Source organism: Balaenoptera physalus (genome assembly GCF_965194825.1).
Source record: "Balaenoptera physalus genome assembly, chromosome: 12".
In the NCBI taxonomy this organism is placed as follows: domain Eukaryota; kingdom Metazoa; phylum Chordata; class Mammalia; order Artiodactyla; family Balaenopteridae; genus Balaenoptera; species Balaenoptera physalus.
Window position 1 is genome coordinate 23,838,454 of NC_138897.1, and position 25,509 is coordinate 23,863,962.

The 25,509-nt window shown below is 49.8% G+C and overlaps 1 protein-coding gene and 1 long non-coding RNA gene across 5 annotated transcripts in view; one reads left to right on the forward strand and one right to left on the reverse strand.

The window, feature by feature from the left end:
* Positions 1-1,237: 1,237 nt before the first annotated feature.
* MAPK4 (mitogen-activated protein kinase 4) overlaps positions 1,238-25,509 on the reverse strand; it is a 180,417-nt gene continuing 156,145 nt past the window's right edge. For all 4 annotated transcript variants that reach the window (XM_082416592.1, XM_082416594.1, XM_082416591.1 and 1 more), the window contains exons 3-6: positions 13,183-13,327; positions 11,532-11,693; positions 6,732-6,933; positions 1,238-3,911 (exon numbers count right to left, since the gene is read on the reverse strand). In XM_082416592.1, the coding sequence (XP_082272718.1) occupies positions 3,206-3,911; positions 6,732-6,933; positions 11,532-11,693; positions 13,183-13,327 (1,215 nt within the window). In that variant the 3' untranslated portion in view covers positions 1,238-3,205. The remainder of the gene's footprint in view (positions 3,912-6,731; positions 6,934-11,531; positions 11,694-13,182; positions 13,328-25,509) is intronic.
* Positions 3,920-25,509, forward strand: part of LOC309639448 — a 42,689-nt gene continuing 21,099 nt past the window's right edge. Inside the window, exon 1 of the long non-coding RNA XR_014251654.1 lies at positions 3,920-5,294. This is a non-coding gene — a long non-coding RNA (uncharacterized lncRNA). The remainder of the gene's footprint in view (positions 5,295-25,509) is intronic.

Genomic DNA, 25,509 nt, shown 5'->3' on the forward strand with positions numbered 1-25,509 from the left:
GTAAAAAGCAAAATTCAAGTCTCAAGGATCAAAGTGACCCTATGCATAGGCAAGAAAAGAGCTCCTGCGCTCACACCACAGGCCTGCCAGTAGGTTCTGACACAAAGACCCCCATTGGTTTGACACCAAATCTCAACAGTGACGGGGATTACTGATCCCAGAGTTTGATGAGTGGGACTAATGGCTGGGACACTGATGCTGGGCTTGGGATGTTTAGCAGATTGAAAGGAAAAGCCACGGGTAGCTTAGGTAGCAACCCAGCTTAGGTAGTACCTCCAGCTTCTTTTACCTCTACTTGCTGAAGCTTTATGAAAGTGCAGCTTCCTGCCCTGTGACCAGTTTGGATTGTTATAGGCCGGGAGGAGGGGATAGGAAGGGTTGAGAAAACCTGAGTGTATTGCCAACACTAGGAGGTGTTCTCTGTCTGGGTCCTGAACACTCTTCAACATTAAGTCCCAGTGTTGACACCTGTGGGTGTAGTTGGTGCTCTACCGAGACCCCCTTTGTCCTCAGCTTTCTGTGCATGCCACTCCAACTTCCACCTGCCAGCACCTGTGTCCTTTTGCCTGTGGCCTTTCTCTGTCCACTGGAGCCTTTGCTGCAGTGCAGAACAGGCCAGAAGTGCTGGGGAAGTGACAGCCAGAAGTGTGTTCATCAGCCAAGGACGGGCAGGGTGGGAAGGCCCTGAGGTGGAGGTTCTACTCTGCCTAATGGAGCTCCACACCGGAATGAAGCTGCTTTGCCCACAGTGGTGACTTGCACCCTTTGTTGGCTTCTTTCCCCTCCCCATCACTTCCCCATCACCTCTCAGCGTCTCCTGAGGTCATTCCTCCCACCCCCAAATTATTCACACTTGATTCTTTGTCTCAGAGTTTGCTTCTCAAGGAAACTAAGCCAGTGCCCCATTTGACTTTCCTTACTAATAGAGCCCCAAGCTAGGAAGAAGCTATTGGACCAAGGACCAGCCTTGGTCAGAAGGTTTGGAATTGGCTCCAAAAGATGGTTTGAAATCTACTATACGAACACTGGGCCTGACCCAGGTGATTCTGGAATGTCTTCCCTTTCTACCAATCTGTGTAGATTCTCCCCTCGCCTCCCCTGCAACTGCAAACCCTCAAAACGCTGGCCTTCATGGGTACAGGAAGAAGCCAGCCAGGCTCCAATGGCTCATCCGCTGTTAAAGACGGGATCAGATAATGTGTAAATGAATGAGAGAGTAAGTAAATGAACAAACGAATCTATGTTCCAATAAAGCTTTATTTGGCCCATCCTGATCAAGTTTAATAATGTTTAATAGATTTTTTTAAAACATGAGTAAGTAATAGCAATTCCTCTGTAATAACAATTATATATGAACTCCTGGTCAAGATCAGCAGCTTGTTCCTTTACCAAAAAAGTAAAGCCGCCCTTTGAGGACAAATGGCACATGAGAAATGGTGTACATTTCCTTTTCTTTAAAAAAAAGAAAGAAAGAAACCCAGACACTTCATATTTACATATTTTCCATTTAAAAATTGGTCAGTATGGTTGTTCTTAAATATAAGTTTCTAACGTGTTGCAGGTTTCAATGCACAGATCCTAGTTAGCTGATTAGATTTAAGGTGCGGTTGAGGTGAGGGTGAACCCAGCCTAAGATCAACACTGAGGAATCCTCTGTTTACAGACTGGCTCCTGTGGGCATCTTTGGGGGAAGCTGAACGCCAGTGGTGGAAATGGCAGAGCATTTCCAGGGGGCTGGGCTCCATGCTTCTGCAGAGGGCCTGCTGTGCCCACACACCATCCCCCGCCAGGCTCTGCGTACAAGTGCACCTTTGTTTTGGCATGCTCCGAACTCATCCTGGCCTAAGCTAGGAGGGACATGGTGGCCTCGAGTCCTTTCTTTTGTCGTGGGGTCCCTGTGCTGGTGCCTGACCCCTGAGGGCCCTCGATGTTGGCACCCCACCTTTCAAACCTTCCTACCTCTCCGGATTCCCTGTCCCCAAGGCCTCTTGCTCTCCAGTGCATTTCTTCAGGGCCTGCCCTTTGCCGGGGCTAAATGGATGATCAAAATCAAGGGCAGTATTAATGAAGTCGGATGGGCCCTGTGTGAAATCTTCTCTCCTAACACATTTGCTCTAGGCAGGCACCTCGCTGCTTTCCTCCGAATGAGCAATTCATGCCGAGAACATGAGTTCCCAAGGTAGGCTTGGAGCGGGGCTATGAGTATGGGGGTTGGGGTGTGGGGCAGGCTGGAGGGATTCTTGGAATTGCTGTCTTCAAACTCACCTGTGTATGACATTCCCTCAGGAGCAAGAGCTGTGTCATTGTGTCTGTGCGTGTGTCATGAAAGTGCATAGGAAGTTCTGGAAAAGGTGTGTGCACAGGCCTGGGAGAATGGGTTATTTTACCCACAGAGCCCAGACTGGTCTGATCTGCAACCAAGATTTCAGACCGCACAGAGGTGAGGCAAATACTACAGGGGTGAGGCAGATGGGAATATTTACATACTTGAGGAGCCAGAAAAAGATATGCTTGGTGACTAGGGGAAAGAAGCTGGCTCAGTTTCCAATCTCATAATTCAAGGGGCATTGCTCTGAGTAAAAGCATGTAGAATGGGTCAGATGGTAATGGACAGGGAAGAAACATCTTGAACCAAGTTTTCTGAGCGAAAAGCCAGAGTGACGCCAGTAGAGGAAGACATTGTTTAATGGACAGACACTGGCCTGGGGGCCAGGGGCCCGGGATTCAAGGCTTGCCCTGACACTGACTAGGCCCTGAACTTATAGTCACTTTGCTTCTCTGGGCCTCACTGTCCTTCCACATCTGTCAGCTGAGGCTAGTTGGGCCAGGTGGTTCCAACGCTCTGCCTGCAAGGTTCCACTGCACACAGCCACCCAGGTGGGGCCTGCAGACTGCTAAGACGTTCCTGCCCTGTACACTGTCACTTATAAAAACACAAGGGCCTCTTCCTCACTGGGAAGGTGATCAACCCCCAATCTCGGCTGCTGTTCAAACCCTCTCCCAGAGGTTAAAGGCTAGTTATTAAGGCAGTTTAAGAAATGGACATTCCTCTCGCTCCTCGGATCCTTCCTGTGTTCTGCTAACCCCAAGGCAGCAGAGAGGGGCGGAAGGGGTGGTGGAGAAGCCAGGGAGGCGGCCCCCTCCTGCCAGGCCCTGCTTTCCCAGGATGGTCTTCGGGATGGCCTGGAGCGCCCTTCCGCCGCCCTCACCACCTTTCTTTGGAGAAGGCCTCAGTCTGCACGAGATCGCCAGGGTGCTCGGAGATACACGCGCCGTTGAGGTCGCCCAGTTTATTGTCCGGCAGGTCCTCGGGCTTGGTGCAGAGCTTCAGGGCGCGGGAAATGAACACGTCCAGGTCGAACTGGGGGCTGGAGCCCCCGTCGATGGGGGCCGGACGGCCGGGCGGGGAGGCCGACAGGCGGCGCTCGGGGCCGTCGGGGGGCGGGCTGGCGCGCTCGGGGCCGCCCTGCGTGCTCTGGACCCACTGCGCGATCTCCAGGAAGAGGCTGGCCGGCTCTTCGTCGCGCGGCCCCGCGTCCGCCGCCACCGCCGCCACCGCGGCGGTGGGGGGCGCCCCGGCCGCCTGCTTCCAGTGCGACAGGTCCAGGATGAGCTTGGGCTCCGAGTAGTGGTGCGGCTTGTTGTCGCGCCACAGCAGCTTGTCCAGGTAGGACGGCGACCCCACCTTGTAGTCGCAGGAGTGCCCGTAGTCGGCCTCGAAGGCGCGCTCCATGGACGAGTGCGACTGCTCCAGGAAGCGCTCCGAGCTGCTCTGCGAGTCCTTGCGCGGGTCCACCTGCACGTCCTCCGCCAGCGGCGCCGAGCCCGCGCGCGGGTCGAGCTGCACCTCGCTCGCGTCCTGGTACCTGTCGGGCCGCCACTCCAGGTCCGACGACAGGCTCACAGGGTACCTGCAAGGGTAAGACAGGATGGCGATTGGACCCTTCCAACCGGGTTGGCTTTGTGGGGGGGAGGGAGCCAACCACCCTAATCCCTGTCTGCCACCCACAGGCCGGCTTCCCATTCCTTCCCTCCAGCTCCTCCCCTCACCTCCCAAGGTGATGGGACAAAGTAACGGTGAACCTCCAGGGCTCAGGCAGAAGGACTGATTGCCCGGCTTAACTCTTGTATCCTTTTGTATTCATTCAATATCCTACAAATATTCCTTGAGCACCTCCTATGTGCCAGGCGCTGTTCTGGGCATTACCAGACACAGCAGGGAACAGGACAAAATCCCTCTCCTCGTGCAATGGTACTTTCTAGTGGATCCACCTATGCAGTGCTCCTCAAACTTTGATGTGCACACAGATCACCTGGGGACCTTGTTGAAATGCAGATCCTGATCCAGTAGATGAGGTGGGGCCTGAGATCCTGCATTTCTAACAGGCTCCCAGTGATGCTGATGCCGCTGGTCCCTGGCCCACACTTTGAGTAGCAGGGCCCTAATGAGGGCTTCACAGCCTTGGCTCAGATTAGAATCACTTGTGACGGGGGGGGATTCAAAATAAAGTTCCATGCCTGCCCCACATCCCCAGTGCTGATTCAGCAGGTCCAGGGAGGGGCCCAGCATCTGCGTGGTTTTCAAACCTCCCCAGGTGTTTCTAAGTTCCAGCCAGGGCTAAGAACCCCTGCCCTAGTGGATCTGGTTGGAGGCCCTGCAGCATCTTGCATAGATGCTGAGCAGGCAGGGCGTACTGAAAGATTACAGACACCCTCAGGAGAGGCCAGAGATCCTTGGAATTCTGCCCTCCGTCAACTGTCCTGCAGCCCTGAAGAGCAAAGTCCGCTAGCCAAGAGCAAATGAAGGGCAGGTGGGCAGGCCAGCAGCTTGGGCTGCGCCCTCCCTCCCTGTGCCAGGTGTGCTCTGCAGAATGGAGGGGGCGGGGAGAGGCAGGGAGCCCAGGGGAAGCCTCAGGCAGCAGCCAGCCGCTCCCGGAACAGGAGGCCTAGTGCTCACACGGGAAAAACCAAGGACAGACAGGTTTGGCTGCGTGACTGGGCAGGCGGGCAGCTGCCGTCCACGCCTTGTGGTTTGTGAGGCACAGGAAGGCCCCAGTTCTGACCACCCTCCCAGTGATGCCATTAAGGTAGGAGTCACTCCTAGAGGTGAACACTGCCTCCTCCCATGAGGGTCCTTGAAATTGCAGGGATTTCTAGGAGGAAGAACTTGTGAAGCCCGTCACCTTTGGCTGCTACACACCAAGGGCCAGATGTAAGGTGTCTGCAGTCTCCAGGCAACCCTGTGGCGTGAGTGCTACCACCTGCTTCGTAGATGAGGACACTAGCATTCAGAGGTAAGCAGTTTGCCCGAAGCAGCAGGGACTGTGGGAAGGGGTTTGTCATGGCCTTTGTCGTCCGCCTTCCTCATGCAGGTGTGATGGGAAGGGTCGAGAGCAGGGAACACCAGGTTTAGAAATGGTCAGAGTTGATGGGCAGGGGCCAAAGAAGCCCTGCTACGGTCTTCCTGACACCAACGCCATGCCATAGCCATGATAAGCAGAGGACAGACCCTGCAGAGCCAATGCTCCGTGCCCCCAGATGCCGTGGAGTGGAGGAGGAGGGGCTGCAGGAACCACAGTCAAGGGCAGGGCTGGCATGGGGGTGGCAGAAGAGAGAGTCTTCATTAATCTCTATTTGCTGGCAACTCTTGATAACAACCATCAACAACAACAAACCAACAAACCTGTCCCAAAATAGCAACGCTGCCCTGACCCTCCCTCGGAGCCTCCTTAGTCTGAAACCCATCATCTGTCAAATGACTGAAAAGGAGAAACTGCTCATCTGTCACTTATGTAACTAGCTGTCACGTTCTCGCAACAGCAGCGCTCCCACTTAGGCCCCCTCGGAGTCCTAGCTTCTAAGCCCTCGACTTCTATTTCTAAACCGAGCAGCTACCAGTGCTTCCTCCCAGAATTGGCAGATGGTGATGCCCAAATGTTTAGCTGCCTGATCTAGGAACATCAGAACAGGAAGGGACCTAAGAGATCATTGTGTGCTTATGCGGAGATTGTCAAAAACTGTATCTTCTACCCAACTCTGATTCATTGGTAGTGACTTCCGGGCACACTGTGTTGAGAAGGATTCTGAGGCCCGGCTCAGTTTAGCAGGGAAGAGTCCTGTGATTGCTTAGCAGTGTCTGACATGGGTGCAGATTGGGGAGGGCCCCACATAGGCCAGGAGTTAGGTGTGTGACACAATGCCAATCTCGAACCTCTCTGAGCTGTGGCTTCCTCGTGTGTCAATGAGCAATAATAATAATGGTGCCTCCTTTACTGGCATCTCAGGAGGTGCAAATGATGTGAACGGCATGAAGGTGTTGTGTGGTGGTAAGTGTCACGTTGCTGCCTTGTCTTGCGTTGCTGCATTTTGCTTTTCTGGGGCAAATTCCCAGCCTGCTAGACGTGAGCTCTGGCTGTGGGTGCTCATTAAATGCTTGCCCAACATTGTATTGAGCCCTGTGTGCAGTACACTCGGGGTGGGTTGGAAAGCTGGTGGTGGCCGGTGTTGCACAAAGGCAGGCCCCTGACCACGCATGCAGGACATAGCTGGTCATCTACCGGGAATGTCTGGGGACAGGAGAGAAAGGCAGGAAGCTAAGCTGGGGAAAGCGCCCTATGGGCTATAGAACTTGGGAGACAGAAGGGAAGGTCATGGAGGATCAGAGGCAAATAGAAATGGGAGGACGGGGACGTAGGTTCCAGACTCCAGGGCTGGAGTCCCTGGAACCGCACCTGTCCCAGTTGGAGAGCTGGCTCTGGTTGGCGGCCATCAGCAGGATGTCGTCAATCTCATCCTCTATGCGGAAGGGGTGCTGCGAGGTGGGCTCGTCCTCGGGGCAAGAGTACGGGCTCATGTAGGGATGCTGCAGCCCCATCTCGGCAGTCAGGCGATCCATGGGGTTAAAGGTCAGGATCTTCTCCAGAAAGTCGATGGCTGTGGGGAGCAGAGCAGGACAGGAAGGTCATTCGTGCCCTTGCCAAGCTGAGAATAAGACTCCTCAGCATGGGGACACCCCCTAGCGTGTGTACTTTTCCATTTGTAAAAAGGCTTCTGGATGTTTCCTTTCTCAGGATCGTCACCACAATCCAGGGACAAATTCCGAGCAGATGCTGCTTTTTGACTTCACTAATGAATTACTAGAGGTCCAGGGGGGCACAGTGACTTGCTCAAGGCCACCGTTGGTTACAGGAGGTCCAGGGCTAGAACTCTGCCTTAGGCTGCATTTCCCCAGAGACAAGGAGTGGGGTGGAGGTAGTTTATGTGGCAGTGACGCCCGGAAGCATCGGTAGGGCAATGGGGAAGAAGCCAGTCGAGGATGTGCCAATGAACAGTTCCTGCTGAGAGCCCCTGGGGCTCCGTTCCACTGGGTCCTCCAAGAGACAGCATGGGACACACCTCAGAGATGGTCCCACTTCTGGGAGGGGGGGGGGAAGCTGGGGTATCTCCATCCCCACTCTCATTTGTCATGGGTTGAGTGCTGCTGGAGTGGGTGGAGGACCCAGCAGCAAAAAGCCTCAGTGAGGACGGTCGCCGTGGAGCTAGGCGGGTGGGACAGAGCCTGACAGCCCAGGGCTCCTAAGTCCAGAGCCCTTTCTACCATACGTTGCCCCTGGAGGTTTGACAAATAAAGGCCATCTTCAAAATATTTATCCACTGGGCTGAAGCCCCCATGCTGTGCCAGGCAGTAACCCTTCAGTGGCTAGATCAAGGGGAGGACCTGGCAGCTGAACCTGGGCGTGGAAACGGACACTCAGGAGCCCTGTGCGGTGGCTATTTGCCAACCAGCATGAAGGTATATCAAGATGGCAGCGACCTGTAGGGCGTTGTGGGTGTGCACTGGCTGAACGTCAGCTCCGCGCACAGGTGCCCTTTGTCCTGAGCGGGGGTAGAGACACCTGTCTGCCCTGTGAGCTCAGCCCCGGGTTATCTCAGGGCAAGTTCAGTCTGGACGTTGGTATTCCTTCTCAGCACTGGAGGCTCCACTTAAATCATGGCTTGGCTAATCATGTTACAGCCCACGTGGAAAAGGAGGAAAGCAGCTGAGCTCAAGGCCAGGCTTCTGTGCCCTCCGAGGGGCTCCCGGGTGGGCCTCAGCCTGCACCATTACCCTGCCCCTCACACCAGCCCTGGACCTCTCTGCAGAAAAATTCATCAGTGGTTTGGGAAATCGATGGATTCTGGAGGTCACTGGCCTCCCAGGAGGATGCAGTTCTGCTCCATAATCCTAGACTGCAAGATCAGTTAAGCAGCAGTAACTCTGATCCCTCCCCAGTGCTCTGGGGCTCAGGGGGTGCTTCTGGGCCCAGGGCTGCAGACCTGAAAGAGAACCAGCCTCACAGATTCCCTGGACTGGGAAGAATCAGGCAGTGCAGGGCCCAGCTCTGCCACTGCCCAGCTCCAGGCTGGGCAAGTCTTTCCTTCTTTGGGCTCCCAGCCCCTCCCTCGGCTCCACCTATTACCCTGAACCTTTTGACAAGGAAGTGAGAGACTTGGAGCTCTAAACATTGGCAGGCATCATCACCATTATCATCATTATTAAGAAAGACCCAGCGAACCCTGACGTTGGAAAGTGCCAGCCCCGAAGGCCGCTCCACTGACTCTAGTAAGGATGAGAATCTCCCCTTCCCTCTCCCTGACAGCTGGTCCTCCAGCAGGTGCCCAGACACTTCTGGGAAGCCCAAATGTTAGAAAATCCTGCCTTATAGCAAACCTAAATCTGCGCCTTTAACTCCTACCCTGAGCCTCTCTCTGCCCTCTCTGGTCCCCCCATGTCAGCATGCTCTCTCTTCCCCGTGACTGTTCCCATCATGCTTCAAGGCAGCAGTCATGTCCCATGCAAGCCCCCTGTCCTCCTGGCACACAACTGGCCTACATCTCCTAGCCTCCCCCGCAGTTCGGTGTGGCCGTGTGACTGGGGCCGATGGAAAGGGGTTGGAAATGATGTGTGTACCCTGCTTCCAGGCCAGACCCATAAAAACCTCCTGCAGGAGTGTCTGCTCTCCCTTCCCGTCTTCGGCCGGAAGTTGGTGCCCTGGGGGTAGGGGGGAGCCTTGAAAGCTACGATTGAAGATGTCACATGGCTGGCATCCCAGGCATGGCCCCCAGGTTCCCCCACTCTGTCTGAACTTGAGTTGAGCAGTGAATACACTGCTAGTGGGTAAGCCACAGAGACTTCAGGTTTATCGGCTACAGCACTGGCTTCACCTTAACTCATAACCACCCCGCCCCGCCTCCACCAACTCCTTTTCTCTAAGTTCAACCTCCCACATGTTTTTTTTCGGTGCTTCTAATATAATGAGGCTTCTGTACAATTGTGTCACCTCTCTGTGGCCCCAGTGGATTCCCAGCTGGGCTTCTCAGCGCCCCAGGGATCCTGGAAGGATTCTCAGGGGCGTCTCTGGAGATCAAGAGGCAGGTGGGCAGGGCCCCTCACCCCTCACCCCTGCTGCACCCAGAGCACTCCTTTCCCTGTTTTGTATATGAGACTTCCTCATCAGCTCTGTCATTTGTGATATAGTTTCTTCTTGTAAGTGGAGCTCAGGAGTGAACGCCCTGGCGTGGTCTCAGGCCTGCTCCCTTGTCCTGAACCTGCGGTGTGACGGCTGTCTCAGCTGCTGAGGGATACAGCCCACCCAGCCTATGTCCTTCGAGCCTCTGAGGGTGACAGCCAGAGACGACTCCCACCTCTTCCCAGGCCTACGGGGCCTCAAATGGACAATCCAGGACGAACCGAGGGTCACCAACTGACTCTTATGGGCAGGTGGGCGTGATACCCTTTCTCCCACTGAAGTTGCATTTCAGCCATACCTCATTACCCTGAGGCCAGGCTGATTGGGGCCACTTTTCAAGCCCAGTGGCAGACAAGAGAACTGTGGTTGAAGCTGGCACACTGGGAGGGTGACGCGTTCGTGAACATCTGTTCGGCTACAGGATCAAGTCTGTACTCGTCAGCTGGGTATTCAGAGCCCTGCAGCCTCTTGGCCCTTCTCACCCATCCAGCTTCACTTCCTACAGTCAGTTTCCCGCTGATCTGAGCCCTCACCAGTCCTCCAGGCCAGTTCTTTATCCCTCTCAGTGCTTGGTGGCTCTCTTCCCCTCCCAAACACCCAGAGCTCTCGTTAGCCCCTTAGGATGTGTTCCTTCATCTGCATGCTCGTCTCTGACGTGTACTCCATCTTCCCAGCTAGACCGTCACTTATGTCTCTGATCTCTGCGAGACAGGCCCACCACGCTCAGAGCCAAGTCGCCGAGGGACTGCTGTGTGTGTGGTGGTTTGGGGGATGGGGACATGGGTGACACATCCCTGATCCAGAATTCCTGAGAATTCTGAACCTTGTGTCACATGGTGGGATTTCTACAGAGGCCTAGGAATCAAAGTAAATGTGGATGGGCTGAGTCTTAATTTGTGGGGAATCAAATTGCCCCCCTCCCTTAAAGATGGGGAAACTGAGACAGATTGAATGGGGATCAGGGCCAGAGAAACTGTTAGTCCAAGTTCTTGGTTTCTTGATGGGGAGGAGTGTGGCAGAGACAGCTAATTTGTACCCCATGTCTGTTCTCCTCTTTCATAGTAATGGACACAGTGTGGCAATGGAATAAGTGTCCACTTCCCGGCCTCACTGCAGCGAGGCGGGGCCATGTGACTAAGTTCTGGCCAACAGGACACGAATGGAGGTGAGGTTAAGTCAAGGGGACCTGCCCTCCTTCCCCACCTTCCCCCAGCTGGTAAGGGCAACACCCTAAGGTGGCAGAAATACAAGACAGAAGGGGCTTGGGCCCTGGATGACTGTAGAGCAGGTCTACCACATTGGCCCTAGACTGTCTACTTCGGATTATTATATAAGAGAGAAATAAACTTAACTTCTTTTTTCTTAAATAAGAAATACATGTTATTTAAGCTGTTGAGAATCTGGGTTTCTTGTACAATTGGCAAACCCATATCCTACCTGATATAGGGGTTTCCTAAGGGAGCCTCTAGCACGTATAAGGCTGGTGGCGATGTAACATCTCAGATGATGGAGCAACTATCCTATGCTAAGGGCTTTGCAAATTCTATTTTACTTACTTGTCACAGTGACCCTATGTGTCATGTATTATTATATCCATTTTACAGTTAAGGAAACTGAGATGCAGAGAAGTTAAGAAACTTGCCCAAGGCCAAACAGCTAGTCACTGGTGGAACTGGAAACTGAGCCTGGGTCTGGCTTTGAAGCTGATGAAACCATACCATGCCTTCCAGAGGGAAAAAATAAAGGGAGGTGGAAGAGAGGGAGGGAGGCAAGGGAGAAAGAAGGAAAAGGAAGCAAAATCAGGGGTAGAGTATGGAGGACCAGCTGTGACCGCCTTGAGGGTGGCCCGATGGCCGAGCTCAGTCTGGAAGCAGCGAGGGCAAATGCCCGCTGCCAGGGGCCCCCAGCTTCTGTGTCTAGGGACTCTGTTTGGTCCTTTTGGAAGAGACTGCCTGCCCCAGCCCCCAAGGTGAAACCAGAGTGCTGCCTCCAGGTGCTGGCTCGGCTGTCGGGCTCTGGTACCTTCGCTGTTCACTTCAGGGAGCAGCTTGCGCAGTGGCCTCTTGACCTCCCAGGTGCTGCTGACGAAGGAAGGCATCACCTTGAGCAGCTCGTCCTTGTCCTCCTCCCGGATCACAGGGATGGTCTCCAGGATGAGTTGCATCTGCTCCAGCTCGTGAGCCCCTGGGGAGGTAAACACCAGACAGTTGAGCATGCTGCCCACGTGGCTGGCGCGTGTGGAAGCTCCCGGGCTTTCTAGGACCCTGGGACCGGGGGACCAGAGCTGGGCTGGGAGCCAGAGGACATGAGTTCACTCCGCCACTAACTTGCTGTGTGACTGTGGGCAAGTTGCTTGCCATCTCTGGGGCTTGGTCAAATGTAGAAAGAAGGGGTAGTCTCTGGGGCCCCATCTGTTCCCCTAGCATTCTGTGCCTCTGGAATGGACCCGTCTCATATAGCCTGAGTCAGCCGTCGCTAAAGTGATGGGAACAGCCTGGCCCAAGGCTTTCCAAGTGCTCTTTCCCATATGCCTCTGTGCATGTCCTTTACTGGGCTGGGGAAGGAAGTGATTTTAAGGCTAGGAATGAGTCTTACCTTTTGGATTCCCATGAGGAGGAAAAAAAGTCAGGAAGAACAAATTAAGCTTGGGACATGTCATGAGCCCACTGCCTCTGTGCTCCTTTGGGCAGAGGGAGGAAGACAGACTGTGCCAGGTCTGTGGGACAGGATGGAGTCGAGCATTCAAGCACTCATTCACTTATTCATTCATTCAACAAATGATTATTTATGGAGTGTCGTCTCCCTGCCAGGCATCATGCTGGATGCTGGGAATGAATACCATCCTCATCCGTAAGAAGCTTCAGGCTTTGTGCATCTTGGAAACTCAACTCCTTTCTATGCTCAGGCCATCACTGATGCTGCTTCAGAGCTTTGACACTGCTGGGATGGGTCAGGTCTGAATCCTTGCTGCCCCCTCTGACTTCCAGGCTGTTCTTACCTCCAGTTCCTCCATTTTCCCTTTTGGCATGAGTAGCCTTGCCATTTACCTCTACCAGGTTAAATCCAACCAGGCCCCATCTTCCTTAAGAAGTGCCCCTGACTCATCCAGCTGCACAGAGCTCCCTCCCCTTACCACCGATTCCCATGGGGTCCCAGTCTTCCAGAAGCTGGTAGCCAAGGGCGGGGCTCTTCCATGTCCCCCATGATGCCCTGTGCATGTCCCCTCACCCAGAAAGTGCCTACGGATCAGCATCTGCTCTGAACAAGTCCCTTGGCCTCTCCCTGCAGTGGGCTCATGTAGGCTCAGTTCAGGGACTCTGGGAGACTTGTGGGGTCCCCTCTCCAAATGAGCACTCCAGACTGACCTCTCACAGTGGCAGGGAGAGGAGAGGAAGGGGCTGAAAATGTAGGGTGCGTGTTTTCAGGGGTCAATCTCAAGGTGTTTGAATACATACGATTACTTGATTTTGAAAGTTCTGTGCTCGAAAGGCTTTTGTTAGCCTCTCCAGTATTTTGCCTGAAATGGTTGATAATGAGGTGCCTCCAAGTAGTGCCATAAAAGCTGCAGAGGTAAGTCAAAGAGAAAGACTAGCATGTTTGTGATTAGCATGTGTTTTCCCCTTTTACTGAGCTCCAGCAGAGGAGAAGGAAGGTGGCCTGGGTCGCAGCTTACCAGCAAACAGCATCCTCCCCGTGAGCATCTCTGCCAGGATGCAGCCAGCGGCCCACATGTCAATGGCTTTGGTGTAGTTGTTAGGGGAGAGGAGCAGGCGTGGTGAGCGGTACCATTTCGTTACCAACCCTTCTGACAGGTAACCCTGGAAGACAAAATCCCGGCTTCCAGTAATCAGTCATTCGTAGACACCCTCCCTCACATGCCTCTCCTCCTTTCCCTTCCCAGGGAGACAGGACCCCTTTCACTCTCCATCCTTTCCCATTGATCATCTGGTTAGGGGGGTTCAGGCAGGTTTGTGGGGCTCAGAGGCTTTGGTGGGGGAATCTTATGAGGCCCTGGAGTTCTCTTCTGTAGAAAGGGATCCAGGATGACACTATTTAAGAAGCAATGCTTTCCCACCCCATCTTGATGTAACGACGCATAGCACTCTGCCCTCATCTAGTAAGAAGATGGATAAATAGGAGCCATACTTGAGTTCGTTATCACCATCAACAGAGTAACGATGAGACAGTGGAATTTGATTTATTCAGTGGCTGAATATCAGAAATAGCTGTAAAATTTAAATCAAGCCAGTTGCTTTGGTGCAGATGATTAAATTAATTCTGTCGTGATGCCAGATGCCAAGCCCCTGCTGGGAATGGATGAGGCCAGCTTCATAATGGGTGCGGGTGAAGGGCTTTTGGAAGCAGCCCTAAAAGGCAGAGTGGACACAGCTTTGGTTGGCCCAGAGGATTCTGGGAGTTCTACAGAGTGTCTTTTGGGGGATAGATGTTCTAGCTGATTTCAGCCACTGCTCAATGTGCGGTCTGGAGTGGAATCCCTCACTACGGGACATAGTGACAGCATAGGTGCTTTAGCACAGATAGGGAAATATAGCCAGGCAATTCGGAGCTTGTTCTCTACATAATTCACAAAGTTGGCCCAACAGTGGAATCTGGGAAATGTCTGTTGAATTACCTGGAACGGTCTCTCTAAAGTGAAAAAATAGACCTATTTGGCGGTCAAGGTCAGATAATTAGCACCAGGGGGATCCAATGAGAAATTCTAGGGATGGTTTTGTTATTTGCTGTTGTAATTTCCAATTTAGCATCTAATTTTCCATTTTTGCTGATGTAAAAAATGTCACAGACCTAGGTTAAAAACAGATGAAACATTAGGAAGCCCAAGTACCCAGGAGCTTTTGATCAATTAATCTGAAATCTCGTCACTTGTTGAGCAAAGATTTACTATGTTTTAAACCTGAGAGCCCTGAGTTACAGCAGTTTTCTCTCCTCTGTGGCACCTATTTCTTTAGAGCAGGTCCTCAGACTGGTGGAAGGAAGGAAGAAAAGACCAAGGTATATCCATTCCCCAGCCTCGATGCTCCAAAATGAGCTCCTTATAATTTTTAAAATACGCCCCCTTTCTCTGTCCTTTGGGCCTTTGCATGTGTACTTTCCAGGGATGGGTGTCCTCACACCCACTGTCCTTCCTGGCTAACTCACACTCAGGCCTGCTTCCTCTCAGAAGCTTCCCAACTCCCTGGGATGAGGTTGAATGCCCCTTCCCAGGAGCTCCATGATCCCTGTCTTGTTACTGTTTCTTTACTTCTCTGCAGTTCCCCCTTCACCCACCCCACCCCCAGGACCACTAGACTATTCACCCCTCATGGGCAGAGGCTGTATCTTGTTTCACAGCCATTTCTGCATTGCCTACTCCCAAGTCTGCCTCCTAGGACATGTCCAATGAACACGGATGGATGGATGGATGGATGGATGGGTGGATGGATGGATGGATGAGTAAGGAAAGTCTCACATGGTCTGAGCCCCTTCACAATGGGGCACCTTCTGGAGGAACCACTGATCCCCTTCTTTAACAGACCTGATTTTATGGAGACATCCAGTTCCCACTTTCAGCGGTGGATGAGGAGTTTACAAAAGTTGACAGCTTTTGCCTTATGCCTTGCCTTGTTCCAGAAAGGACTGGCAAGTGTAAGTAATTTTTTTTAAAGTCAGATTTATTGAAGTATAATTTATAAACAGTAAAATTCACTCTTTTCAGGGTACAGTTCTATGAGTTTTGACAAAGCGTAGAATCATGGAACCACCATCACAATCAAGAGACATAATTCCATCAGGTCACACAATTCCCTCGTGCCCCCTTCTGGTCACCCCCGAGCCCCAGTTCCCTAGAAACCACTGTTTTCCATCCCTTTAGTTTTGCTTGTGCAGAACGTCATATAAATGGAATCACAGCGTGTGGCCTTTTGAGCCTGAATTCTTCCCCTTAGCATAATGCATCTGAACTCATCCACATTGCTGTATGAAGAGTAATCTGTTAGGAGTTTAAGTTTGATTCTATAAAGGAAAGAGACAAGCCAGACTGTAGAAGCTCACATCTGGGTGGGTGGCTTATAAATAAAGGATGGTCCAATTTTATTTTCCAGTCAGAGGGTGAGAGTGTCAGAGGAGGACTAAAGCAGAGTACCCAGAGGGGAGGTAACTTAAGGCGAGTTTACTCTGATGTGTAAATGAGCAATCTTTTATGGGACGGAATTCCCTATAATTAACACCTCCCTATCTGCAGAGTCTGGAGCTGAAGTGGGACACAGGGAGCTTCCTTCTGAAACACCTGCCCTGAAAGTAAAAGAAAGATGTTTGCATGGGCAAGGCTGCCCCTGGGCCAGAATTATGGGCAAGGTCATGATAACAGCTGAGAACGTTCACCACTGGCTCTTCCTTACCTTTGAATGAAAACCAAGAACCTGCCAGATTTTTGTCAACTACTAGCTGCTTCCCTCAAGTTACTTGTCCCTCAAGTCAGGGGATTTACTGATATGTTTCAGAAGCCACAGGACAGAGGAGAATTTGGTAAGGTGCAGTGGCTTTTCTGCCAGGCTCTGGAGCAAGGGGAGCCCTGGGGAAGGGGGGATGGGAACAGAGGGGAGCCTCCATTCCTGGGTCTGTGGGGCAGACACGGGGAGGGGCTGGAGGTCTTGCCCTCAGCTGAATGAGCCCTGGGTGTCTGGGTGGGAGAGGCACTGGGGCCCACCGCACAATACTGGTGATCTGAATTCAAGAGAGGAGTTTCAGTTGAGTGGATGGGGCAAAAGTCAGAATTTTCTAGAATAAAAAAAAATCTTTAAAGATACCCAGGAGTGGAGACTCAAGAAGGGCCCATAAATCCGTAAGTGTATTGGCTCAACAGAAATCCTTAAATGGCTTTCCTGCTGGAGCCTACAGGGAGAAGATAGCTTCAGCTCCATTTGGATGTAGAGGAAGCTGTCTTCAGTGATCAGACATGGTCTCTCCTGGGGCTCGCCCATCGACAGGCTGACCAGTGGGTGGGACAGCGGGCACAGGCAGGGCGTGTTGTCTCATCACCATGCTGGGGAGACGGGAAGTGGACACTCCTCGGGTCACCCCCTGAGTGTAAGAGGCAAGACCAGAATCACCCTTTCCCTAGTGTCCCGTTCCTCCTGCCACCCTGTCTCTTGGTGTTTCCGGTGAGAAGCTGATTCTGAAGGCACCACTGGGAGTGGTGGACATGGCTTCCTGTCTAGACCCCACCATGGGGCCTTTGGGCATCTTCAGCTATTACTCCAACCAGCCCATTGTGCTGGAGTCATGTCCAGCCAGTGGGAGGCTTTGACTTTGAAAGCGTTAAAGGTGTTTGGAAATAATCTGGTAGCAGCTGCCCCGGGAGGAGGGTAATTAGGGACCCCCCACAGATCCAGAGGGAGGGTAGAATTAAAGCTGAGCATTCTCTTTGCTGAAGGAGCAAGGAAACCACACTCAGTCCCAGCTCCCTGCCAAGGAATTCAGAACAGCCTCCATTGAACTCACCCCGGAAGGGTGGGCACCCATCCGCTGCTCTGGCAAGCCTGTATTGGGTGGGCTCCAGCTCTGCTCAGCTTGCCCTCTCTGTGCCTCCACTGGCCCAAGCCTGATCTCTTGGGTCTGGGAGTCAGAAGGCTGGAGGAGAAGACTCGATCCCATAAACTTTCCACTTCACCCTTTAATGCACCTACTGGCACCTCACAGAGGTAGGGCAAATTTAAACAGGGACAACACTCTCCCAAGAATAAAAGCCCTGGGTGTGGGAAGATGCTAACTTAGCGTCTCCCCACAACTAGGGCACCTGCCGGCTGCTGGTGGGGACCCTGACGCCCAAGGAGATGGGAGGAACCCCCAAGTGAACTGGTAGGACGTGGGGGGACTGAAGGGGGAGAAGAAGTGGAGGCCAGACAGGATTGGCGCCCCAGAAGCTGGGGAGATCAGGAGAGGCAGGCGGGAGGGACCCTCATGGAAGAGCAGGAGAGGAGTGGAGGGCGATCTCCTGGCCCACTCGGGCCGGGGAGCCTGCTGAACTCCCAGGCCAATACCCCGCTTCCAAAGCCCCCTCCAGGCTGCATGGGTCCTGGGGGCATAGGAAGGAGGCTGAGGGGAGAACAGGAGAGGCAGGCGGGAGGAGCCCTACCATACCGGAGGAGCAGGAGAGGAGAGGAGGGCATTTGCCCCACCCACTCGAGTCCGGGAAGCCTGCTGAGCTCCCAGGTGAGGTCCCCTGCCTTCTGAGACCAGAGGTGGGGGGCACACCTGGGCCCCTTCTGTTCCTTGAGCCTAAGCCCCAGCCCCCACAGACCCCAAGGCCTTTTCCAGCCCTGTGGGTCCTGAGCATTGGCCTCGCCCACCACCAAACCTTACCCTTGCTTAGACCTCGCCCTCCACAGCCAAGGCCTTCTCCCCCATTTTTTTCTTTCTTTCTTTCTTTTTTCTTTCCTTCTTCCTCCTCCTCTTTCTTAATATTGTGGTACTGATGTACCTTCCGGTTGTTGATTCATCTATATATATATATATTTTAAATTATTTATTTATTTATTTATTTATTTATGGCTGTGTCGGGTCTTCGTTTCTGTGCGAGGGCTTTCTCTAGTTGTGGCAAGCGGGGGCCACTCTTCATCGCGGTGTGCGGGCCTCTCACTATCGCGGCCTCTCTTGTTGCGGAGCACAGGCTCCAGATGCGCAGGCTCAGTAATTGTGGCTCACGGGCCCAGTCGCTCCGTGGCGTGTGGGATCTTCCCAGACCAGGGCTCGAACCCGTGTCCCCTGCATCGGCAGGCAGATTCTCAACCACTGCGCCACCAGGGAAGCCCCATCTATATTTTTATCTTTATATTCTTTCTAACATATCTGTTAGTTTCCTAGTCTAATTTTATTTTTTATTTTGTTATTGTTCTCTCTTTTTTTTTTTTTTGCCACCCCACACGGATTGCGGGATCTTGGTTCATGAGCTGGGGGTCGGGCCAAAGCTCCTGCGGTGGGAGCTCTGAGTCCAAACCACTGGACTAACAGAGAACCTCAGACCCCAGGGAATATTCATTGGACAGAGGTCTCACAGAGGTCCTCATCTCAGCACCAAGACGCAGCTCTACCCAACAGCCTACAAACTCCAGTGTTGGAAGCCTCAGGCCAAACAACCAGTAAGACAGGAACACAATCCCACATTAAAAAAAAAAAAAATGAGATGGCAAAAAGTATGTCACAGATGAAGGAGCAAGGTAAAAACCTACAAGACCAAATAAATGAAGAGGAAATAGGCTACCAACCTGAAAAAGATTTCAGAATGATGATAGTGAAGATGATCCAGAGTCTCGGAAATAGAATGGAGGCATGGATTGAGAAAATACAAGAAATGTTTAACAAAGATCTAGAAGAACTAAAGAACAAACAAACAGAGATGAACAACACAATAACTGAAATGAAAAATACACTAGGAGGAATCAATAACAGAATAACTGAGGCAGTACGACGAATAAGTGAGCTGGAAGACAAAATGGTGGAAATAACTGCCAAGGAACAGATTAAAGAAGAAAAAATGAAAAGAATTGAAGACAATCTCAGAGACCTCTGGGACAACACTGAACACACCAACATTCGAATTATAGGGGTCCCAGAAGAAGAAGAGAAAAAGAAAGGGTCTGAGAAAATATTTGAAGAGATTATAGTTGAAAACTTCCCTAACATGGGAAAGGAAATAGTCACCCAAGTCCAGGAAGCACAGAGAGTCCCAAACAGGATAAACCCTAGGAAAAAGACACCAAGACACATATTAATCAAACTAACAAAAATTAAATTCAAAGAAAAATTATTAAAAGCAGCAAGGGAAAAACAAAAAGCAACATACAAAGGCATTCCCATAAGGTTATCAGCGGATTTTTCAGCAGAAACTCTTTAGGCCAGAAGGGAGTGGCAGGATACACTTAAAGTGATGAAAGAGAAAAACCTACAACCAAGATTGCCCTACCCAGCAAGGATCTCTTTCAGATTCAATGGAGAAATCAAAAGCTTTTTTGTTTTTTAAATAAGGTTTAATTTATTTATTTATGGCTGTGTTGGGTCTTCATCTCTGTGTGAGGGCTTTCTCCAGCTGTGGCAAGTGGGGGCCACTCCTCATCATGGTGCACGGGCCTCTCACCATTGCGGCCTCTCTTGTTGCGGAGCACAGGCTCCAGATGCACAGGCTCAGTAATCGTGGCTCACGGGCCCAGTTGCTCCGCGGCATGTGGGATCTTCCCAGACCAGGGCTCAAACCCACGTCCCCTGCATTGGCAGGCAGATTCTCAACCACTGCGCCACCAGGGAAGCCCCAAAACCTTTTCAGACAAGCAAAAGCTAAAAGAATACAGTACCACCAAACCAGCTTTACAACAAATGCTAAAGAAACTTCTCTAGGTGGGAAACACAAGAGAAGAAAAAGACCCACAAAAACAAACCCAAAACAATTAAGAAAATGGTAATAGGAACATACATATCAATAATAACCTTGAATGTAAACGGATTATATGCCCCAACCAAAAGACACAGACTGGCTGAATAGATACAAAAACAAGACCCATATATACACTGTCTACAAGAGACACTTCAGACCTATGGACACATACAGACTGAAAGTGAAGGGATGGAAAAAGGTATTCCATGCAATTGGAAATCAAAAGAAACCTGGAGTAGCAATACTCGTATCAGATAAAATAGACTTTAAAATAAAGACTGTTATAAGAGATAAGGAGGGGCACTACATAATAATCAAAGGAACAATCCAAGAAGAAGATATAACAATTATAAATGTTTATGCACCCAATATAGGAGCACCTCAATACATAAGGCAAATGCTAACAACCATGAAAGGAGAAATTGACAGTAACACAATAATAGTAGGGGACTTTAACACCCCACTTACACTCATGGACAGATCATCGAAACAGAAAATAAATAAGGAAACACAAGCTTTAAATGACAAAATAGACCAGATAGATCTAATAGATATTTATAGAATATTCCACCCAAAAGTGGCAGAATACATTTTCTTCTCAAGTGCACATAGAACATTCTCCATGATAAATCACATCTTGGGTCACAAATCAAGCCTCGGAAAATTTAAGAAAATTGAAGTCATATCAAGCACCTTTTCTGACCACAATACTATGAGACTGGAAATCAATTACAGGAAAAAAACTGTAAAAAACACAAATACATGGAGGCTAAACACTGTGCTACTAAATAACCAAGAGATCACTGAAGAAATCAAAGAAGTAATTAGAAAAAACATAGAAACAAATGACAATGAAAACACGACAATCCAAAACCTATGGGACACAGCAAAAGCAGTTCTCAGAGGGAAGTTTATAGCAATACAACCCTACCTCAAGAAACAAGAAAAATCTCAAATAAACAATCTGACCCTACACTTAAAACAACTAGAGAAAGAAGAACAGAGAAAACCCAAAGTCAGTAGAAGGAAAGAAATCATAAAGGTCAAAGCAGAAGTAAAAGAAATAGAAAAGAAGAAAACAATAGCAAAGATCAATAAAACTAAAAGCTGGTTCTTTGAGAAGATAAACAAAATTGATAAACCCTTAGCCAGACTCATCAAGAAAAAAAGGGAGAGGACGCAAATCAATAGAATTAGAAATGAAAAAGGAGAAATCACAGCTGACAGTGCAGAAATACAAAGGATTATAAGAGACTACTACAAACAACTATATGCCAATAAAATGGACAACCACAAAGAAATGGACAAATTCTTGGAAAGGTACAATTTTCCAAGACTGAACCAGGAAGAATTAGAAAATATAAACACCTATCACAAGTAATGAAATTGAAACCATAATTTAAAATCTTCCAACAAACAAAAGTCCAGAACCAGATGGCTTCACAGGCAAATTCTATCAAACGTTTAGAGGAGAGCTAACACCGATACTTCTCAAACTCTTCCAAAAAGTTGCAGAGGGAGAAATACTCCCAAATTCATTCTACGAAGCCACCACCACCCTGATACCAAAACCAGACAAAGATATCACAAAAAAAGAAAATTATAGACCAATAACACTGATGAACATAGATGCAAAACTCCTGAACAAAATACTAGCAAACTGAATACAACAGCACATTAAAAGGATCATACACCATGATCAAGTGGGATTTATCCCAGGGATGCAAGGATTCTTCAATATATGCAAATCAATCAATGTGATACACCACATTAACAAATTAAGGAATAAAAACCGTATGATCACCTCAATAGATGCAGAAAAAGCTTTTGACAAAATTCAACACCCATTTATGATAAAAACTCTCCAGAAAGTGGGCATAGAGGGAACCTACCTCAACATAATAAAGGCCATATACGACAAACCCACAGCAAACATCATTCTCAATGGTGAAAAACTGAAACCATTTCCTCTAAGATCAGGAACAAGACAAGGATGTCCACTCTCACCACTATTATTCAACATAGCTTTGGAAGTCCTAGCCACGGCAATCAGAGAAGAAAAAGAAATAAAAGGAATACAAATTGGAAAAGAAAAAGTAAAACTGTCACTGTCTGCAGATGACATGATACTATACATAGAGAATCCTAAAGATGCCACCAGAAAACTACTAGAGCTAATCAATGAATTTGGTAAAGTTGCAGGACACAAAATTAATGCACAGAAATCTCTTGCATTCCTATACACTAATGATGAAAAATCTGAAAGAGAAATTAAGGAAACACTCCCATTTACCATTGCAACAAAAAGAATAAAATACCTAGGAATAAACTTGTCTAAGGAGGCGAAAGACTTGAACTCAGAAAACTATAAAACACTGATGAAATAAATCAAAGATGACATAAACAGATGGAGATATATACCATGTTCTTGGATTTGAAGAATCAATATTGTGAAAATGACTCTACTACCCAAAGCAATCTACAGATTCAATTCAATCCCTTTCACACTACCAATGGCATTCTTCACAGAATTAAAACAAAAAATTTTATAATTCATATGGAAACACAAAAGACCCCGAATAGCCAAAGCAATCTTAAGAAAGAAAACAGAGTTGGAGGAATCAGGCTCCCCGACTTCAAACTATACCACAAAGCTACAGTAATCAAGACAGTATGGCACAGAAACAGAAATATAGATCAATGGTACAGGATAGAATGCCTAGAGATAAACCCACGTACATACGGGCACCTAATTTACAACAAAGGAGGCAAGAACATACAATGGAGAAAAGACAGCCTCTTCAATGAGTGGTGCTGGGAAAACTGGACAGCTACATGTAAAAGAATGAAATTAGAACACTCCCTAACACCATTCACAAAAATAAACTCCAAATGGATTAAAGACTTAAATTTAAGACCAGACACTATAAAACTCTTAGAGGAAAACATAGGAAAAACACTCTTTGACATAAACCACAGCAAGATCTTTTTTGACCCACCTCCTAGAGTATCGGAAATAAAACCAAAAATAAACAAATGGGACTTAATTAAACTTAAAAGCTTTTGCACATCAAAGGAAACCATAAACAAGACAAAAAGACAACCCTCAGAATGGGAGAAAATATTTGCAAATGAAACAACAAAGGATTAATCTTCAAAATATACAAACAGCTCATGGAAATCTATATCAAAAAAAAAAAATCCAGTTAAAAAATGTGTGGAAGACCTATATAGACATTTCACCAAGGAAGACATATGAATGGCCAAGAGGCACACGAAATGATGCTCAACATCACTATTAGAGAAATGCAAATCAAAACTACAATGAGGTATCACCTCATTCCGGTCAGAATGGCCATTATCAAAAAATCTAGAAACAATAAATGTTGGAAAGGGTGTGGTGAAAAGGGAACCCTCCTGCACTGTTAGTGGGAATGTAAATTGATACAACCACAGTATGGAGTTTCCTTAAATAGCTAAAAATAGAGCTACCATATGACCCAGCAATCCCACTACTGGGCATATACCCTGAGAAAACCATAATTCAAAAAGAGTCATGTACCACAATGTTCATTGCAGCTCTATTTACAGTAGCCAGGACATGGAAGCAACCTAACTGTCCATCAACAGATGAATGGATAAAGAAGATGTGGTGCATATATACAATGGAATATGACTCAGCCATGAAAAGAAATGAAACTGAGTTATTTGTAGTGAGGTGGATGGACCTAGGGTCTGTCATACAGAGTGAAGTAAGTCAGAAAGAGAAAAACAAATGCCGTATGCTAACACATATATATGGAATCTAAGGGGGAAAAAAATGGTACTGATGAACCTAGTTGCAGTGCAGGAGTAAAGATGTAGACATAGAGAATGGACTTGAGGACACGGGGTGGGAGGGGGAAGCTGGGGTGAAGTGAGAGAGGCATGGACATATATACACTACCAAACGTAAAATAGATAGCTAGTGGGAAGCAGCCGCATAGCACAGGGAGATCAGCTCGGTGCTTTGTGACCACCTAGAGGGGTGGGATAGGGAGGGTGGGAGGGAGACGCAAGAGGGAGGGGATATGGAGATACATGTATGCATATGGCTGATTCACTTTGTTGTACAACAGAAACTAACAGTAACGTGAAGCAATCATACTCCAGTAAAGATCTATTAAAAGAAAAAAGAATAAGAGCGCAGTCAGCCGCAGCTCTGTGCGTGCGTTGCGGTGGGGGGACGGCAGGGCAGGCAGGAAGGGTTGCTCCTCCGCTCATACCGAGTGGCTGTTGAGGGCTGCCCCGGCTTCCAGGTCAGGATGGAGCGGGGCTCTGACGGCCTCACCTTCCCGACCAGAAGTCTGTGGCGTGTGTCCTGGGAGCCCAACATGTGTCATCCATGTGCGGGAGAAACGAAATGACTAAGATCATCCCTGGCTTCAAAGAGCATGTCATGTGGTCACATAGATGAAACGTTCAATAGGAAAAGGTGATCGGAAGGACCAAGAGAGGATCTCGGTCAGTATTCATGTAGGACTTGCTCTGTGCTGGGCGCTGTGTTAGCACTTTACCTGAATTTATTCAACAATCCCTCCTTCAGATTCTAGATGCAGGCTGTCTACACAACTTGTCCAAGTTCACATGGCTGGGAAGTGGTCCAGGGCATCCAGCTGCAGAGCCCATACCCCAGTCTGTATGCTGCTGGACCTCCCACCACCTCGCATACTAAATAGAGTCAATGGTAGGCAGCAAGGCAGAGGCGTGCTCAGAGCACAGAGGGGTGATACTTTGTCCTGAGGTGGGTCAGAGAAGGCTTCATGAGAAGAGGTTGGTTTCAGTTGGTCTTGATGAATGGGGACATCTTGGATAGCTGTGCTGGGGAACATCTGAGGGGGTGGTGGCGGTGGGGGGGGGGGAGCCAGTGTGAGTAAAGGTTGGGGGACCGGCGAGACCTAGAATGTGCTCAGAGGACAGACATCTGGACATGTGGACAGATGGGACATGGGGAGGGGCTGAGGAGACTGACCTTCGTTCTGAAGGTCAGCGGTCCCCAAGGACCTCCTGTATGAGAATCAGGGCAAGTGCTTGTGAGATGTGCAGACTGGCCAAAGCTGACTTGGAGTCCTCCAATCTCCATCTCGGATGAGCTCCCAAGGGAGCCCTCATGCCCCTCCTACTTTGAGAACCCCAGGAAGGGCGCAGGGAGCTGTGGAGGGACGCCGAGTGGGGAGGAAGGGATGGTGGGTAGGATGGGGCTTTCAGCGTAGGCTGCGGAAAGCCCTGGGCAGGCCTGCGCCTGTGATTGGGCTCCTGCTGATTCTGACTAGGGGGAGGGGCGTTCTTGGAGCACTTGTGGCAGTTGCAGGCTCAGCACACCTGTCCCTGGAAGCTGGAGAGGCTTGCAAGCTCGGCTGGCAGCAAAGATGCTGCTCTCTGGATAGCAGGGGGTTCAGTCTCAGAAAGGCTTCGGGAAGGCCCCTGGGCACCACACTTCCTTGAAAGCGGGTAGGAACGCACACATGGACTCCTGTCTGATCTAGAAGAAACTAGGTCAAGGGAGAAAGGAATCAGGCTATGGAGAAGTAAAAA